General features: G+C 43.5%; 1 protein-coding gene across 8 annotated transcripts in view; it reads left to right on the top strand.

Moving 5' to 3' along the window:
• The window catches only part of Eri3 (ERI1 exoribonuclease family member 3), a 127,635-nt gene that overhangs the window by 24,205 nt on the left and 84,789 nt on the right, over nt 1–18,641 (top strand). For 6 of the 8 annotated variants that reach the window (XM_010610121.3, XM_010610119.3, XM_010610120.3 and 3 more), the window contains 3 exons: nt 7,465–7,581; nt 13,981–14,040; nt 18,032–18,123. In XM_010610121.3, the coding sequence (XP_010608423.1) occupies nt 7,465–7,581; nt 13,981–14,040; nt 18,032–18,123 (269 nt within the window). The remainder of the gene's footprint in view (nt 1–7,464; nt 7,582–13,980; nt 14,041–18,031; nt 18,124–18,641) is intronic. The other 2 variants (XM_033767824.1, XM_033767823.1) reach the window with 1 other exon arrangement.

Raw genomic sequence — 18,641 nt, 5'->3', positions numbered from 1 at the left:
TCCTTGTAGCCGATTTATACAGAAAGATGTTCTTCTGGAGATCTCAGAGGATAGTGTTCTGAGCACTGTGGTGGTAGTTGATGTCATGGTTTGGATAGCATTCCTAAGAGAGCAATCAGCAATTCCTGGGGCTGTGAGTGGGAATTACTCCCAAAGCCCAACCAATTTCTCTGGGTTATTGACCAGAACGTCTTTGTCTGTCTGAGTGGGCCTAATTCTGTCTTGACTACCTGTTGCCCCTCTTTCATCCCCAGCTACTGGATTTTTAGAGTAGTATTTGGATTGAGTAGATAAATGATCTTTGTCTAACCTAGCCTCTGATTCATCTTGTGAATTACATGACCCCCCTCCCCCACCTTAGGTGACTAATAGGCTTTGGCTGCATATACTGAAGTCCCAGAATAGGGACTCTGGGCCTCCAGAGAGAGGGGAGCCAAGGTAGAGGCTGTTTTGATGAGAGGCAATATAGTATAGTGGTTAAGAGCATGGATTTGAGCCAAGTGTGGTAGTGCATATTTATAATCTCAGCATTCTGGGAGGGTTGCAAGTTGAAGCCCAGCCTAGGCCACTTAGTGAGACTCTGTCTTTAAATTAAAAAAATGAAAAGCCAAAAACTTAGAAAGAGCTAGGAATGTAGCTTAGTGTAAATGCTCTGGGTTCAAGATATAATATCTAATAACCCCCCACCCCCATCCCCAGAAACATGGACTCCAGAACTAGACTGTCCAGATTTGAGTCTTGTCTCTACCACCTATAAGCAATATGACCTCGGGCAACCTACCTGTACTCTTTATGCCTTAGTTTCCTTTTGGGGAGATGCAGTTAATAGTACTGATCATATAGGACATGTGGGAGGATAAAATAACCTTACTTTTTAAAGTACTCAGAACAGTGCCTGGCATGTAATGGGCTACATGTATTAGTTCTTATTAGTAGAATTAGTACTAGTATTATTTTGACCCATAGCCTCATAGGAAGTGATTGGAGTATAGCATATGTCTGGGAGGCAGACCCTACTTCTCTGGGAGCTCAGAAAACAGGCTTTGCATTAAGATATAGTGCCTTGAGCCAGGGCAGTATCCAGAGAAATTTGTTTTTCTTGCACTGAAATGGTAAATTGGGTGTGGCATGCTGTTCCACTTCCATGCCTGCCCTTGATGCTGCCTTCAGGAGACTTCTGCACATGACCTGAGATTTGTTTAAATTAATTATATGACAGATATATATACAAATGGCTACAAAGAAATCTTCTGGTTGTTTGCTACCCCAAGGGCCACCTTCACAAAGGCCACTGATCCTTGAACTTATTTACATTTGAGTATATAAAAACGTTAAATGGAGGCTGTTTTAGAATCATGTGTATATCGAGGGAGACACAGATATGCACAGCCCTGAGTGGAAGATATGGTTCCTAAGACTTGGTTCCCTTCATTTACTGGTACAGTGTTTTTGAAAAATTCAGATTTCAGTAAAGGTAAATTATAATTCAGTCTATGCCCCTACTCCCTTCAATAAAGAATAGCAGTGTCTATTTTCAGCCTCTTTTCTACATTTATTGTAATTGCTTTGGGGTCTGTAGAGATGGGTGGAGGGGGACATACATGTGAAAAATCAGCCTTTTAAGGCTCCAATTTTTTACCCTTCCTTGTCCTGAAACTTCGAGCATCAGCTTTCATCTGTCAAAGTGTAAATCAGCAATTAAAACCCAAACAGCCAAATGCCAAAGATGACCCGAAGCACAAAGCAACTGACAAACAAGTCCGGACAAATCGACGGGTAATTTATAAGCTTTGCCCTAAAATCTAATTATTTGGCAATTCGAATTTGCAGCCAGCCAGGGCTCGGCAATAAATTTAACCCGCCATAAATTATTTAGGAGCAGGCTGTGGTGTAAATCAAAACCACGAGTGTTTGTTTAAGAAATAAGCTCCTTGTGCATAGAATGTCTTTTTTTTTTTGCCCCAAGAGAGAAACTGTTCAGCAAATCATGCCCCACTGTCCAGTACAAACCTCACTTCTGTTGTCCAACTTCCCTTCTTTTCTGTGGCTAGAAGGCTCCTTGATCTTTGGAGAAAGGGCCCACCTTTGTGTGGGACTTCTGTTTGAAACCAAGTGTTTTGATAAAACTCACAAGTTTGTGAGGTACTGCTTTTCTACCTTATGATTTGATGCTGCTTTTGGATTTTATCAAACCTTTCAGTACAGGGGCTCACAAAGTTTGGAATTTTATTCAAAAGGTGAAAGGGAGGGTTAAATTAGTTGTTAACAACATTTCTAAATTGAGGTAATATCAGTCTTCTTAGATTGAGAGAGACAGGCCATGAAAAATGATTCACTCATTCTGTAGTTTCAGATAGGACCATAGAAACATTAGCTCAGGCAGAGGAGAATCTGTGCTTCACAAAAATGGGCTTGAATGCTATCCTATGAATAATTGTCATGAATTCAAGTAGTCTAAATCCTTCCTGCTTATAGCCCTTTTGTTGTTATTTTTCTGTCTTCAAATATAATCTTTTCACGCAGACGATTTGGTTGAAGGGAGTATGAATATCCTGAAAACAACTTACACAATTATTTGTTGTCATCTACTCACAGTGGTTATGGGATTTCATTTGAAATGCTGTTGCATTTTTGCCCTCAGTTTATCACTGAGTTTCCTAGTTGAGCCATTTTAAAGCAGTTGGGTTTAAAGTCTCTGCTCCAACTCACTTACAGAGGTAAAGATAAATGTATATTTGCTTGATGCTTCCTTTTTATTTGTCTGTCATATCAAGGGAAAAAGCTTTTGCAGCTGGCATTTTGTTGAAAGAGACAGTAGTTAACAGTAAGCTGAGAAACATTGGATACTTTAACAAATCTAGATTCTGAGGTTTATAGTACATCTACCATCAGCAGATAATCTTCCTGGATTTATGTTGTTCTCCCCTTGGAGAACTTAATGGCATAGGTAGTTTGTGAATGATGTAGGGTAACCAGCTGTTTCAATTTTAATACTGAAAATCCTGTGTTCCCAGATATCTTTGATCCCAGGCAAACCGGACATTTGGTTAAACTAGGTAACACTAGGATTTGTAACACTAGTGATTTGGAGTCGACGAGGGAGAAACCCAGTTGGGGATGAGAAAGTGGATGGATCTGTGAATCTAGGAGACAGTGTTTTGGAGTATTATGTATCTGGAACTGAATCCTGGCTCTGCTCTCTGCTATCTTTATCATCTTATATAGATCACCTGCTTGATCCTGTGGAAGGTCCCCTGAAAGCAGACTATTTTCTATTTGAGCCAAGCACTTTTTTCGATCTTCTACTTATTAGATTGTTCATATGTTTGTGCAACAAAAGTCAAAAGTGAGAATTGTGTGCCTAAATGGGAGCTAGGTGCCAGAGAGGCAAACTGAAGGCCTGAGGTTCTGCCTCCCTGAGTGCATAGCCTAGTGCCATCTGTGCTGCTGCAGCCATATTGGAGGCTTTTCAGTAGTAATCCAAAGTAGGACTTTCTGCCTGGGGAGTCCACATAAATTGCTGTTACAGTTTGAGAGATACTTCTCTTTCTAGGAGATAGTGGGCTGAGTTCTCTACAGGATAGCCTTTCGGAAATAAGAGAATCAGAGTTTTTATGACCCTTCGGACTTTAAATGCTGCTAGTACTATGCTTTTTCCCCATTTGAAGTCCCAGTGCTGTCACTTACCGGCAGTATAATCATAAACAAATGGCTTACCTTCTTTGTTATTTGTGAAGTGAGGTAGTAATAATTCTCAACCTCATGAGTCGTGTGGAGGATTAAGTAAGGTCATTCCTGTTAGCACTGTATCTGCCACAGAGTAAACAGTAAGTGGAACAGAAATTATTTCATTCTTCACGTGCTGGACAGTGTTGGAGATCAACTCTTCTCTTTTCCCAGACTGAACATCTTAGAGAGAGGCGGTACATCTCATTGTGTTCATATGTTTCCACACCCATCTCTTGCTTGGTAAAATGTAGATGCATAATGGTATTGGTTTATAGGCTGATGGTGATAATGATATGACCTATCTCCTAGGATTAATAAGGGTAGAATAGGAATGTATGTAAAAGCACAGTCTTTTTTGGCAGTACTTGGGATTGAATCCAGGACCTTCCCACTGAGCTACATCATGCTCAGCTCCCCCCCACCCTTTAAACATTTTGGGATAGGATCTCACTTAAATAGTTAAGATGCCTAGGCTGGACTTGAACTTGTGATTGTCTTTGCTTCAGGATCCTAGACTGCTGGTATTGTAGGCATGTGCATCCATATGCTGCCAAAAACATACTTTTGTAAGTAAAAATGTATAACACTTTGAATGTCTCTCCACGAAGGTATTTATCATACTACAGCGTTCATTACTAGTTCATGCATCTTTTCCACTCACTAGTGCTTGTACTTCTCCAAAGCACAGAGAGTGCTCTTATCTCTGCATTCCACTCTAACACCTGTAAGATAGTCCCACATGAAGTTGTTCCAGTGCAAAAGTATTATTAGGGGCAGATGGAAGGCTTTTAAATACATACAGGTTCATTTTTCTTTTCTGGCACTATGATTGCCATAGCACTCAACTGCTTGTGAAAAACTTTTTCCTAGGCGAATAATGAAATTGGATGAGGGAAAGGGTGAAGGGCAGGGTAATGTTTCATTGTCTGAGCCATTAATGTGAGAGTCCTTATAGTATCTCCCAATGCTGCCTAAGAAGGGCTCCTCCAGAGTCATGTGTTGAGACTGGCTCTTGAAAGTCCCTCTTCCTGGTATTGGGGAGTAGGCCTGGGTAATGGACTAGCAACATTGAAGAGGTATGTTTATGGTCAGCCCAGTCTGATGTGTACAGTGCCTTGCATCCAAGCCTCTGGGAGGTGGGTTGTCTGTGCCTTTTTTACATGGATCTGAGGCTGGCTTGTTCTTCATCTCTGCAACAAGGAAGACATTGAGTTTGAACACTTAGTTTGGCTTCATCTGCCTGATGGTGAGGAGGGCAGCAGCAGGAAAGTTTAAATACTAAACTGCAGTGGGGAAATCCAAAGGCCAAGTTTCCAGACCCTGCTGGGGCATGCTGACTTGGTGCTGGTCAGAGCAGGAGCTGAACGCGCACTATTTTATAATAAATACTAATGAAATTCCAGATCTATAATAGCATTTCAGATATCTAAAACAAACCATGTGCTTGTAAAAAAGTGGAAATAGATCAACTTTAAGCCATAAATTCTTGGTAATAGAGGGTTTTTTCCTATTTATGTTTGATAGATATTTTTGTTTCCAGAGGAATGTCAACTTCTAATTTCATAATGTATCATGGGCTTAAGAAAATTGAATTTAATAAAAGCCAAAGATGAATGGCATCCTTAAAGGTCCCAACACTTGTCTTTATTAGCAGGACAAACTGCAGGTCTCCAAACACTGCTTCTCCCCAAATGAAAGTTTAAATGAAAAGTACAGTTGTGTCACAGGTTAAATTTCATTGTGGGCTCAGCTAACAATGTTAGTGAGGAACTGGCTATATTTGTTTCCTTAGACACCAGGGCAGCCAAACTCACCAGGCTATGGAGCTCTTTCTTTTGGGGGAAATGTTTTTCCTAGTTAATGGGGGAGGAAGGATTTGTCAGAAATTTGGGAGTCAAATGATCCTGACTCTGATAAAACCCACCTCAGAAATCTTGTCTTTCTAGCATTTTAGGAGGAACAATGCATATGCTGTATGTGCTCAGATTTGTTTCTCAGAACAAAACTCCCCTTTGCTTGGCCTGCTTTGTAATGCTTATAGGGAATAAAATGCTTAGCAAAGTGAAGAATAAGTGTCTTCCTCTCTTTGCTTTGAGAGGAGAGGTATCACCTAGTCTAAGCAGCAGCCTGGGCCTCCTCTCCATTTCCCCTCTCCCTCAGCCTTGCAGCCATTTTGCCCTTCATTTATCTGGCAATAAGTTCCTGTCAGCTTCCTCATCTTGGGGGATCAGCCCAGGGAGATAAGGCAACCAGAGCCTTTGAATTTCTCTGGTATGAAACCTGCCTGCCTTGACTTGGTTTTCAGTCCTGCTGTTATGTATTGGGGTGAAATAGATGCTTTTAAAATAAGCTCAGTATTTGTAGGTGTGTTGGCTAGGTGAGGGGGAGGAGGAATATCTGGCTTCCCCAGAATGTGAGATTAACTACTTCTTCTTTTGTTTTTCCACCCATTCATTTCCTCATTATAGTCAGGTGTCATCAGCTACGGTGTTATTTCTCCAGGCTGTCTTTGCAGAGAACCAATTTGCCTTGATTTTACTGATTCTGGAAAGGTCTCCTCTAGAACAGGGAACTAGGGTAGGGATGCTACTGGAGCGGACTGATGGGGCCACTGAGTGGGCAAAGTCCCCCCTTCTTTCTCTGCAGTGGGAGCCTTTTCACATACTAATTTTACTTGGGAGGATTTTGCTTTTATTTATTTATTTTTTATTATTTCCTATTTGTCTCTTCCAGATGTTTTCAGGGCACTTTTTTTGTGTTGTAAACTAATTCCATTCATGTTTTAAAAATTTATGAAAGTGCTAATAAAAATGTCAAAGTGGTAAAAATGTTAGCTTTTCCTCTGCTTTGATTAAATTTTGCAAACTGTTTTTGAATATTAAAAAGCAATATTTTTTTTCTTCTCTCTTCTTGTTTTCCCTCTTCTCTCTGGTATGCGTGTGCTCTCTCTTGCCCTCTCCCCTCCCTGGTGTGTCCCTCCCTCCCTTCCCAGGAGCGATGTATGAGGCGTGCTGCGCAGCTAGCGTTCTGCAAGCCTGTTTGCACACCAGGACCTTGGTGCTGTGCATCTCTATTAAATAACGGAGACAAATTAATCTTAGAGACACCAAACAAATTGTCACTCCTCCTCCTCCTCTTCCATTACGTTCCAGTGGACTGGGAAGGGCTGGCTAAGCGATTGGGCGGGGAGGGGGAGGAGGGTGGGTACTGCCTGAAAGAGGTAGGAGGCACTAGCTCCTATTACTTGTGTTCAGTTTTCTCCTTCTCTTTGGCTTTATTATCACATTTTTTTCCTCTTTGTAAAAACTAGTAAATAAACACTGGCTCTGTTTAAACTTCCTACAAGGAAATCTATGCACTGGTCTGATGGCTGGAATTCCAAACCCATTCCAGGACAGGGTCCTGAGTAAGTGGAAAAAGGTCCCCTTTTAAGGGGCTCAAATGGGCTTGTGATAGAGAACCCACTGAGGAAACTGGGACAGAGTACACCACTGTCTTCCTTCTCCTTTCCAGAAACAGTGGGGATAAGAGTTGTGTCCAGCTTTTGGAGCCTGTGTGGCTTTTAGCAGTGGAAAGGTTAGGATTCTAACTGTACTAGCACCATCTTGCTTGGTCTTGGATTTGACCTGGCAAGAGTAATGAGTCCAAACAGTCATTCTTTTTTGAAATGAAGTTATTGTTCCAAATAATTGATTAAAGTAACTTACTTCCTTTTCTGTGTCTTTGACATTCCAGGAAATCATTGAATTCCCCATCCTGAAGCTAAATGGCCGGACCATGGAGATTGAGTCTACTTTTCACATGTACGTCCAGCCTGTAGTCCATCCACAGCTTACCCCATTCTGTACAGAGGTAAGGGTCCTGGAGGTAGGCACCAGGGGCTGTTGGGAGAGAAGCTTTGGGATCACTGATGCTCTATTTCCAGCTCCCTTAGCGAAATCTTAGGGCTAATCAGTGGTTAAGACAAGTTAACTTCAGGTCTGGTAGTTTGTTTTCTTACAGTCTGTGACCCTACTTGAGTCATTTTGGTCCCTGGGGACCCAGGGGGAGCAGTGGTGTACAGTCTCTTCTAGCTTCTCTGATATTTTCCTCCAGTACCATGTCTGCCTTTCCTGGTCACACTGGGCAGTTGGAGTCTAGGAACAGGATGGTCCTGTGTGGAGCATAGATTAAGTTAGTAAGAAGCACATTCTGACACTGATGAAAGAGAAGACAGGCTGGGCAAGGCAGACTTGCCCTTACTTGGCTAATGTTCTACTTGGCTATTTTGTCAGTAGATAAGTACAGATCCCATTCTATAGATTGTGAAAGTAGGACTGAGATTTTGATAGTGCTGGAGGTTCAAAAGAGCCATTGGCAGAGGGAAAGAGCCACTAAAAGTTGTGAATCCCAGGATTGTGTGGAGAAGCTTCTATGACTGCTTTCCCATGTGATATATCACATTATTCATTCTGTAGTAAAATCACAGGTTAAGCATATGTGCTAGCAGAGGTGATGGGAAAACATGAGTGTTTCTGTTGCGACTGATGTGCATTAGAAATGTTGTGCCTTCATTTAGAGAGCTACCTTTTTTACCTGTGAATGAAATCCCACCATCTCCTTGGTGTGAAGGAGGCTGGGAAATGAACTAACTGTCTGATATGGGTATGTGACTCCGTAGACTCTGAGGCTGCCTCACCCGGGAGGAAGGTGTTGAGGTTTGCTCCTCCACTTGGTGGCAGTGTTTACTCCTGTGCCAGGTGGGCCTTTTGTTGTTGGTATCTATGTGCCCAGGTGTTAGTCTCTTAAGCGCTTTGTTCTAACTAGTGATATTCAGATTGTTTTCTCTTTTTCTCTCCTGGTTTTCCCTCTTCTGGAAATTGCCTGTGCCACCAGGGGGTGCTAATCTGGCCCCTTTCAAAAAACTACCATTTTTTTGGTACTGGGGAATTGACCTTGCCAAACAGGTGACGGCACCACTTAGCTAAATCCCTAGCCCCAAAACTACCATTTTAATGATGAAGAAAATCCCATTCCTTACAGGAAGGTCATGAAGTCCTTAAACTAGTCAGCTACCTGAGCCTTTCACTGGCCTGAAAGTCTGGTGCCCTCTTGACCTACTTACTCTTCATCCTCTGTGAGTGGCCTGTACTTGGGGGCTCTAGCTACCTGTGAAGCTAGGCTGCCTGGAATAGACAAGCAGGCCCAAGTGTTTGTTGCGGGTGGTGGTGCAGGGTCTGGCTTTGTAGTATAGGGCTGGCCTTGAACTCACTATGTAGCCCAGGCTGGCCTCAAACTCATGGCAGTCCTCCTGCCTCAGCCTCCTGAGTTGGTAGGGTTACAGGCATGTAATTCTTGAGCCCAGCTCAGGCTCAAGTTCTGAAAACATTACTGCCTGTTTAGGAATGAAACAGAGTGCTCCTGGAACACAACTCTAGGTGTAGATGCTCTAGGGTATTGGGACGAGAGGGATTTCCTCTGGAACAGGGTGGCTGCTGCTGTTTGGCTGCTTTGGCAGGGTAGGGGAGGAAGATTTGTGACACTATGAGGAAAATTGTTTCTTTTTTCTAGGTAGTTTCACCCAACGACATACATACATTATTTGGAGGATAATAGGAGTAGTGGTTGGGACCTTGGCTATGAAGACTCTTCTCAAAGTGAAGATAGGGTTATGTTGTAGGTACTGGGTCAGCCATTTTGTCTGAGGCTTTCAGGGTCCCTGCTTTTTCTCCAGCCTCATATCTTCTCTGCTTCATCTCTCACCTAGTTCTCCTCACCCAAAGGCTGTCTTCTTACAACCCATCTTTGCATGTAGTGGTTCCTCTGCCTGTACACTACTTACTCCTACTTGTTTCCCCTGGTTCCTACTTGTCCTCTAGCATTCTACTTGGGTCACCTTCCGTGGGAAACTTTCCCTCGTCCCCAGCTTGGGTTATGTTTACCCCAACATTGCACTGATCAGGTATATTTATACTTTTAGTTATTTATTTGTTTCCCTACTGGACTATGATTTCTCTAACGGCAGAAACTAGACCTGAGCCATTTTTGCCCCATCATTCGGGTCTTACCAAGTCCGCATTTGATGCATGTTCTCTACATGAATGAATATTGTGAAGGACTTATTCCTGTCTACCCCCATAACAACTGTACTGATGACTTGCTCTTTTAAAGTAAGTAAATACTCTATAGAAAACCTCAGACTATCTAAATATTACCCTATATACATACCAGATAGAATTGTGTAACAGAAAGAAGCAGGAGCACAGAATGGGGCTCTTGTTCTGAGACCTCATCCACCTGCTAATAGCTGCCTTTGGGGGTAGAGCGGAGATCATTACAACCAGAGAGAGTCATTTTATTAGTAAGTGTGAACAGCAACTCCAAACCTCTGGATTATATGTAACTCCTCTGGCAAGATTTTCTTTCTTGTGTGCAAGATAAGAGTGACTTTTGTTTTTTATTTTGAGACAAGGTCTTGCTAAATTGCGTATGTGAGACTCAAACTTGCAGTCCTCCCACTTTAACTGCCCAGAATGCTGGGATTACAGGTGTGAGCCCCCGTGCCTGGCTTATTGCACACAAGACATTCTTAAGAATTCTAGCCTCTGTGTGTGTGTACGTGCATGCATGCTTGTGCACGCACACACACACTTGCACATGACACATGTACATGTAATAATCACATGCTTTATGGGGAGAAAGATAAGCTTAGTGCTGGATGATATGAAGTAGGATTCTGCCTTGAGTCTTCAGCTCACAGACAAACATTCTTTCTTTTACTGCTCTGGGTATGGAACACATTACTAGCTTTCTTAAGAGCCTTGCTAAATTCAGTTGGTAATCTTCCCAAGACGTGGTTCTAGCAGATATAGGATGAGATGTGTTTCATTCCCTCCAAAGCCTTTTCCCTGCAACCGCCAGAATTTGCTCCAGACCATCAGATCTGTCTGTAGCACCTAAGCTGCTGCATAGTCCCTAACCATGTGTAATCTTTTTTGTTGTTGTTATCATGAAAACCTAGAAAAATACCCACTTGCTAAACGCCAGTAAAGGTCTTTGTCTTGCACCTGTACTTATAAAGGGTGAGATTTATTGGTCTCTTTGTCTGAGGAGAAAGAGTGGTTCTGATTATCAGATTGTGCACCAGAGACAAGTGCTTATGTAATCAACAAACTGTCTTGGTGTCAGAATACGATTGTGTTGGAGATAAACTGTGAAAGAAGAAAGCACTGGATGCTGACACGTTATTGGCACTGAGTTTCCAGGGCTGCTTCCTTTAGTTGCTAGTGTTTATGATGAAGCCAGCTTGTCCCTGGACAAAGCCCGTGTGTAGGTAGGGGATCTCAGTACCCAGCAGTGTTATCAGTCAGGGTCAAAAGCCCCTCGCCTTGTGGTTTCCGAGTCTGGAGAAGTGGGAGTTAATCTGTAATCCCTCAGTGAAAGGAGCCACAGAGCACACATTAATTCTTCTTCTCACCTCTCCCGCTTTAAGTGGTTAAGGTCTCTGAGCTCTGTTTAGCCTGTGAGCTCTGGTTCTCAGCTTAATAATACTTGGCTTTGCTCTAGACTTTCATTGTGAGGATGTGAAGGCTTTAAAAAAAAAAATATATATATATATATGTATATTAGCACAAATAGGAAGGGTCTTAAAATGTAGTATGAAAGGTTTAAGGTAGGCCTAACAGAACTTCCTGGTATTTTATGAAATTCTGTCTGTCTGTCTCTGTCTCTTTCTCTCAAAGCTTCTTATATAAGCCTTATAGGTTCTAAGCATCAGATAAAGGTACTTTCTTAATTTTATCCCCTGTTCATCTAGTGTCTTGCCAGAGCTGTTAAGAAGTGTTTCATTTTTAGAGGGATGAGGGTTATAGAACTTTCCCCTAGAAGGCTGTGTCTAGCTGAGCCAGTGTTCAAAGCCCCAAGTCTCAGGGTCGAGCTTCTTTAGGAACTCAACTTTGAGCCTGGCCTCTTTTCTGGAAGCACGGACAGAGCAGGGACTGGCCTTGCAAGGTTCCTATCAGGTTGGTGATCCTGGGATTGCTGGCTCTGCTAATGGGGTTTGTGAAAGCCCAGGTTGGTGTGCCCTAGGATGGGAAGAGTGGGCCTGGCCTGGAGTGGAGAGTCCTGCAGCAGGACACCTGAGTAGCCAGTTTTCCTTTATGGTATAATGAGTTTCTCACCCCTCATCTGTAGTTTTCCTGGGGCCCAGGGAAGGTACTTGTGGTGCTGACCTAAGCTCTCTCTGCAAGGAAGCAGGGCTCTTAAAACTGGTGCCATTGGTTCTCTGTGAGTGAGACATTCTTGAAGCCCTTCAGGGTGTACCTCATCTGAGTTACCCTTGGAAGGAACCGTAAGGAGTCGACCTGACCTTGCCCCAGGAAATCAGACTAGGTAGGAGACTGACATTTGGACTCTGGAACTTGCTAAGAAGTAAGAGTAGCTGTGAACCTTCTTTTTCACAGTAGTCCTGACTCTAAGCCCTAGTCTTCCAAGTCCTGGAAGAACTTAGCAGGAGAGAAGCTGAGCCAGAGTGGACAGTGGTGGTGCCTGAGTGTCTGTCCATAATTTGGGCAGTAGATGTAGAGTTGAAAGTAAGCCTAATCCTGACTGTCCTTGGACCCTGTGTGCCTGAGACAAAACAGCATTTGCTTGCCTGCTCAGTGTGTGGCTCTGGAAGGTGTTCAGGCTCTGGATACTAGCTGGGCGGGATATAAGAGCGGCCTGCCCAGAACACAAATTCTCTGAAGACAAAGTTTTTATATTTTTTTAGCTGCCAGATCCCTGGTTCCTAGAATAGGGTCTAGCACACAGTATGCTATCTGAGAATAGTTGTTGACTACATGAAAGGAGAAATCTTTGGCACTCCAAGATTAAAGCTGCCGACCCAGGGCATTTGCCCAGTGCTGCCCCACTCCCTGCCCTCAGCCCACCAGTCTTTTCGTCTCCTTGACTCAGGCCCTCCCTCTGCTGGGCAGTTCTTTGGTCTCCCATGCAAGGAAAGGGTGTGGAGGTGCCAGGCGGGTGGGCATGCTGTGGGTTAAAGCTTTGTGAAACAACAGTGTAGTTAATCTTTCTAATTTATTTTCCTTTTAGACCATGGGAAGTCTGTAGGCAGCAGCTGTTACCCAATTAAAATACAGATTAATATAAAAACAGTTTCTGGAATATAAAATAGAGTGGCTGTGTCCTTACACTTCCTTAAAATACCACCTAATAATGACTTGATGAACTACAGAAACCCACCTAGAGGAACTCAGCGTTCTTAAAATGAAAATTTCTTCCCTAAAAGGTGTGTATTACCATTCCATGTAAGTCACTATGAGAAAATAACCTTCCCTCTTAGACCTGGCGGTTTCTGTGAGTTGGGTATTTGGTATTCATTAAATGTAATTATAGTTTAATTGGAGTTTTAAACCCCTTCCTCTCTACTTAACAATGAAAAAAAAAGTTGTTTCCAAGCAAGCCTGAGATACTGCTCTTTCTGGAAGTAGCCAGGGCCTGTTGGGTATGGTGATTTCTAGCTGGTGTCCGAGACGTGGGAGCCTCATGCCTCAAATCCTTGTAGTCAGTCTTTCCCTAGTCTGTGCTAGAGGGATATTTTTAAAACAAAAAAAAAACAAAACAAGTTTACTTGAATCTAGATCTGACCTAGGCAGACCTAGGCCTGTGAGTCAGAGAGTCTTTAGGCCAGATGCGCCACAGTAGGCCTTTTCATCTTAGTTTCTCCATTGGCTATCGGTAACTTTTTCTTGCTTGGCTATGTGGTATTGAGGCAAAGTATGCAGAGTGAAGGGTAGATGCCCGCAAGACTTCACTGGTGTTACCAGTAGTGCGGGGGAAATGCTGGACATCCAGGCCTAGGGATGAATGAACTTGAGAACAAGTGCCCCCTTACTATGCTAACTCTCCTCAAGTTTTATAGGAACTTCTGTGAGGCCTGGAGTTGTAATTTGTAGGAAAGTTCTGAGCCTGTTGAATACAAAGGACATGTAAGTTTTTCTTTTTTCTGCAAAATTAAAGCCAAAACAGGTATAATACATACGCCAAGGTCGGCATATGTATGTGCACCCATATCTCAGGTCAGGCTTTTGTCGGGGAGTTCACATTGGTGTTCTGGAACTTTAGTCCAAAGCTCCTAGTAGGGCTCTGAGCCTGAAGCAGTGTCAGACCAGAGCCCATTACGCTTGAAAAAGAGAAGGGAAAGGAGCCAGTCCAGTTTTGAGTCCCTGCATCCTGGTTTTCCACCCAAAGCCTGTTTTTCTTTCTTCTCAGCTTACTGGAATTATTCAAGCCATGGTGGATGGTCAGCCAAGCCTGCAGCAAGTGCTAGAGGTAGGTTGAATAACCTTTAATTCCTGACCTCTGACCCCTTCCTGCTGCCTTTCTCTCCCTCCCCTCTTGAGAATGTAGCTGTGTAATTTGACTATGATTATGGCTTGATTAGAATAACATTTGCTGTCACATCAGTGACATGCTATTGAGAATATTGAACCATTGATCTGTCATCTCCAGCTGTTCCCATCAGGGTTACTGACAAGAGGTCTGAGGGCTGCCGGGAGCCAAGCGTAGGGCCCCCACCTTGCCTGGCTCATAGCCCTTTGCCTCCAGTTCTGGGGCAGCCTGTGCTGTGTGGGCTGGGGCTAGAGGGAGCTGAGCTGTGGCATTGTGGGACTGGCCCCAGGGACTGGAGGTGTTTTTGTTTAGCTTTACTGTTGGCTTCTTGTGGCATGTGAGCACTTCATTAACTCACCCAGAACTCCCCATCGATGGCTTTTGTTTGCTGTCAGCTCCTCTAGGAACTGTGGCTGGGCCCGCCGGCCCCACTGCAGCTTGCTGCTGGATGCATTGTGCCTGTCAGGGGGCAGAGACTGCACTAGGTAATGATTCTTAATCAGAATAATTACAACAATTGCCTATGTGAGGGAAATCAAATTAAAGACTTTAGAACCCTTGGCAGAGACCACACTTCTAGGATGTTCTCCTCAGGGAGCTAGAAAAGGTTAAGTTGCTGCTTCTTGTGCTCTGGCCTGAGGGAATAAGGAAAGGCAGTGTTTGGCCTCAGCCTGTCTCCCACCCTCTCTGGCCTGGGGCTTTTGAGTAGAAGGAAGGTCTCCCCGCAGCCCTCTGTAGGGGGAGAAGAGAAAGGTCTGTGGATCTCATTAGGTGCTTTATTTTTAAGACCAGTGAACCCCAAGCCTAGACCTTATCAGTGCACAGGAGGAGATCAAGTATATATCTGAAGGAAGCAGCCTCAAAGAGATAAGTAGTAGCAGGCAGAAGGGCCCAGATGGCTCTCTTTAGCCAAGGTTCCTTTCCTATGGGTGAGGTGCAGATTGAATTTCCTGAGACCCTTCAGAATGGAGCAGTGTTCAAGAGGCAGGTGGTAGCATGTACTCCCTGTCCCTGGAGTTTGAAAGCCCAGGCTCTGTCAGTGTCTTGTTGGGTCAGGGTTAGGGTGCCTGACCAGTGACTGGGAGAGGGTGAGGTCTGGAGTGCTTCTCAGCTCCATTGATGCTGTTTTTTGAGGGGAGATCCTCTGCCATGACCAAAGAAGTTCCTCAGTGTAGGCTTCTCCCCCTTAAACCAGACTCAGGGAGAAAGAGGGGCCCATCCTTCCCTGTTTATGAGCTAGCAGCATCCCCAGCTAGGGCCTGGTCCCTGTGGGTGGGCTGTTGAGGTAATGTATGTTTTCTCTGTGGCTCAGTTGGGGAGGATATGTGGAGTGTAGGAGACAGCTTGCTGCTAACTCCAGGCTGGCCCTGGAGCAGGATGTTGCTGAGAGTAGTCTTTCTTAGTCATCCCAGGAAGCTACTTCTGTGTACTTTCTGGGTAAGGAGGGAAGATTTCTGGCTTCAGCCTAACTAAAGGTATTTTTAGCAAGGGCAGGAGACCAGACTGGTCCCATTAGCCCTGAGTTGGTTATTGAGCTAAAGAGCCTTCATTCATTTAATCAGAGAAGAGAAGCAGGGACAAGCCTGATTACAAATGTAGTATTACTCCCCTGGACAGGCTCATAATAAAAAAGTGCTCGCTAAATATCTGCTGTATGAGTGCTTCTTGTTGTGAAGGCCTGGTCTTGGTGGTGGAGAACCTGTGACATACGTATTGTTTGTTTTTCTTCTAAGACAAAAATATTAATGTATGAGTTGCTTTTTCTAAACTAAAACTTCAGTATTCAAGTTTAATCATAGTGCTGGCATTTTGCGATAAATAAGTGGGTTTTGGGTTGCAGTTTGGGCGCTCTAAACAGTTCATCATCACCGTCTGACCTGTTCTGTCCTGCTCTTTTCCCACTGTGTAGGAGTTGGGAACTCTAGCATATAAGGCAGTATCTTGGTGAGCTGCACCAAAGTTATGTTGGTTTAGGCAGCTCTGTGTTCACCTTACCTCTTTTCATGTGTAGAATCTGCATTATTTTCTTTAGGCAGCCTGGGGAAAGGATGTGATTGTGTGTGTCTGCAAGTGCATGCTTATAGAGGGTTGAGCTCAAGTGACTGGGGAGGCAGACTGGCAGTGGAAGGCTCAGACATAGTGCTGGGGAGATTCTTGAGCTGAAGATGATTCTCTGGTATACAGACTGTGAAGAAAGTTTAGAGACCACATTCAGCCCAGTATGGTACTAGGGAACAGTGCTGACGTTTGGGGGTTAGACTCCTGGAGCCATGGAATGAGATGGGCTCCTTGGCTTTACTCAGAGGAGTACGTGGCATCTCAGAGGTGTCTGGGGAACCATCCTACACCTATTAGAAATAATCTTACTTAAAGATATCCACAGATTACCTGCTGAGCACACAAGGCCTTTTGCAGTCTGCCTTAACTAGTCCCCAACCTCATTCAGTGCCGGTTCCTCTTTTCTGTGCTCTGAAGAATTTTCTTACACTTGACTTTTACCTATTCATATTCTGTCAATGAGCAGATACTCATTGAATAAGTATATGCTGGGTTAGGGATTAAGGCAGTGAATGAGGAAGAGCTTCTGCATTTATGATGCTTGTAGTCTGATAGGGAAAGCAGATATTAAATAATTTCTTCTCAAATACAGAATTATTATGCCTGTAACTTTGCTTCTACCTGTAGTAGCCCTTCCTCTTCTTGGTTCTTATAACACTCTCGTCATTTCTCTATTTTTCCATCTATTATTGTTTTATGATGGTCTGTCTTTTGCCTGTTCCCAGCCTACTGTCTATTTGTGGTAGGCACTTAACACATTATCACATTTAATTTTCAGAACAACTCAGTAAGGTGAGTCATCCTACCCTGTTTTATAGATGAAGGAAACTGAGGTTCAGAGGGGTTAAATGACTTTTAAATGACTTCCTATCTGTGACACAGCCAGGATATGGAGGAGCTAAATGTTGGAACCCAGGTGTGTCTGACTTTCAATTGTGCATTTTTAGCTATAATATGATACAGCCTTAAAAAATAATCTTCCTATGTAAGTAGAAGGTGTGTTGTGATCTGCTACACTACTTCCCTATGCTGAGATCCTCTGAAAAATAGACAGTGCTTCATAAATTCTTTATGCTAATTCTCTTGTTATATACTGATTTTAGTATTTGTACTTCCCAGTATTGGTGCAGACAATAAATATGGTCAGAGGGATGAAGGGAAAGAATGACATAAAGTGTGTTTAGCAACAGTTTTTTTCTCTGTGCAGGAATTATATATAGCCTCCAAAATATTCTGCTGAATTTGAATCCTCAGCCAGAAAAGGAGAAATACAAAGTTGGGAGCCAGTTTATAATCTCTTAGCTGCAGCAGGCAATACTATCCATATGCCAGGGTGGGGCTCTGGCCTGGCCAAAGGGCCCTCCTGTGATGGTGAAAATTTCCTCACCTTTATATGAATAACCAAACTCATAAACTTGATTAATAGACATTTGGTGGAAGGGTGCAATGACTAAATGAATGAATAAAGCTGTGGATGGTAGTCACTGCTCGAGGCCACCTTCCAGCCTGTTCTCACGGTCCAGAGCAGCCTGTCTGTGCTGGGTTGTGCCTTTGTCTGAGGACGAGTGAGGGAGAGGAGCAAGGTGTTTGGGTTGAGCTGCTGGGACTTGGAGCAGTCTGCTAGACAGCAGGCTGTAGGGGATTCCCTTCCACACACTTAGGCTGTGGCATCTTCCTGAAGGGATCGTCCTCCAGGTGCCTCCATAGTTCCGAGCCAAGGCTGAAAGCTCAGAGCATAGCCATGGTGGGATAAGATTACAGTTTTCTCCTGGTCTGATTACAAGCAGCTTATCTGCATTTCACTGTTACGGCTTTTCATGGGCTGAGGGGAAAAAAAAAAAGAAAATATCATCTGTTCTTGTGTACGTTTCAGAGGGTCGATGAGTGGATGGCAAAAGAAGGCCTCTTAGATCCAAACGTCAAGTCAATTTTTGTCACCTGTGGAGATTGGGACTTAAAAGTCATGTGAGTATGAGGGGGATCTTTTGCTCTGGGGCTTGGAATCTGCTGGACCAGGACTTGCCTTTCTGGGATGTGAATATTCAAGCCTAAAGGACATCTGGGGTGGGGATTCCTGGGTCTTTGGAGCTTCCAGGACTACAGGAGGACAGGGAGCCTGCCCTTGACTTCTGTGGAGTAGGCTGGGAACAAGTCAAGGGCCTTTCCTGGACTGTTGATGCTGGGGCCTTCCTGTTTCTGCCTGGTCTTGTTGCTCACAACAGCCCTTCTGATTACTGGGGCTGCATGTTATTTTCCTAGAAAGAGGGCATTAAAAGAAGGTCTTAAAATTTCTTTCTGAGTGCTCTAGAAATAGTAACACATTTACCAATCTTTAGGTATTATTCTTATTTCTGTTTTATTTTTTAAGCTGAAATTTGCAGTGTTTATTTTTCTATATACATCTGCATATGTTTGAAGAGTTGTTTTTTAAGTTTAATGTGTTTTGTTTTGTTCTGTTTTTTTTTTTTTTTTTTTTTTTTTTT

The sequence above is a fragment of the Fukomys damarensis genome, unplaced genomic scaffold (assembly GCF_012274545.1).
Source record: "Fukomys damarensis isolate Sample0158 unplaced genomic scaffold, DMR_v1.0_HiC HiC_scaffold_23, whole genome shotgun sequence".
NCBI classification, from domain to species: domain Eukaryota; kingdom Metazoa; phylum Chordata; class Mammalia; order Rodentia; family Bathyergidae; genus Fukomys; species Fukomys damarensis.
Note: the sequence above shows the minus strand (reverse complement) of the source record. Positions and strands in the feature narration are given on the sequence as shown.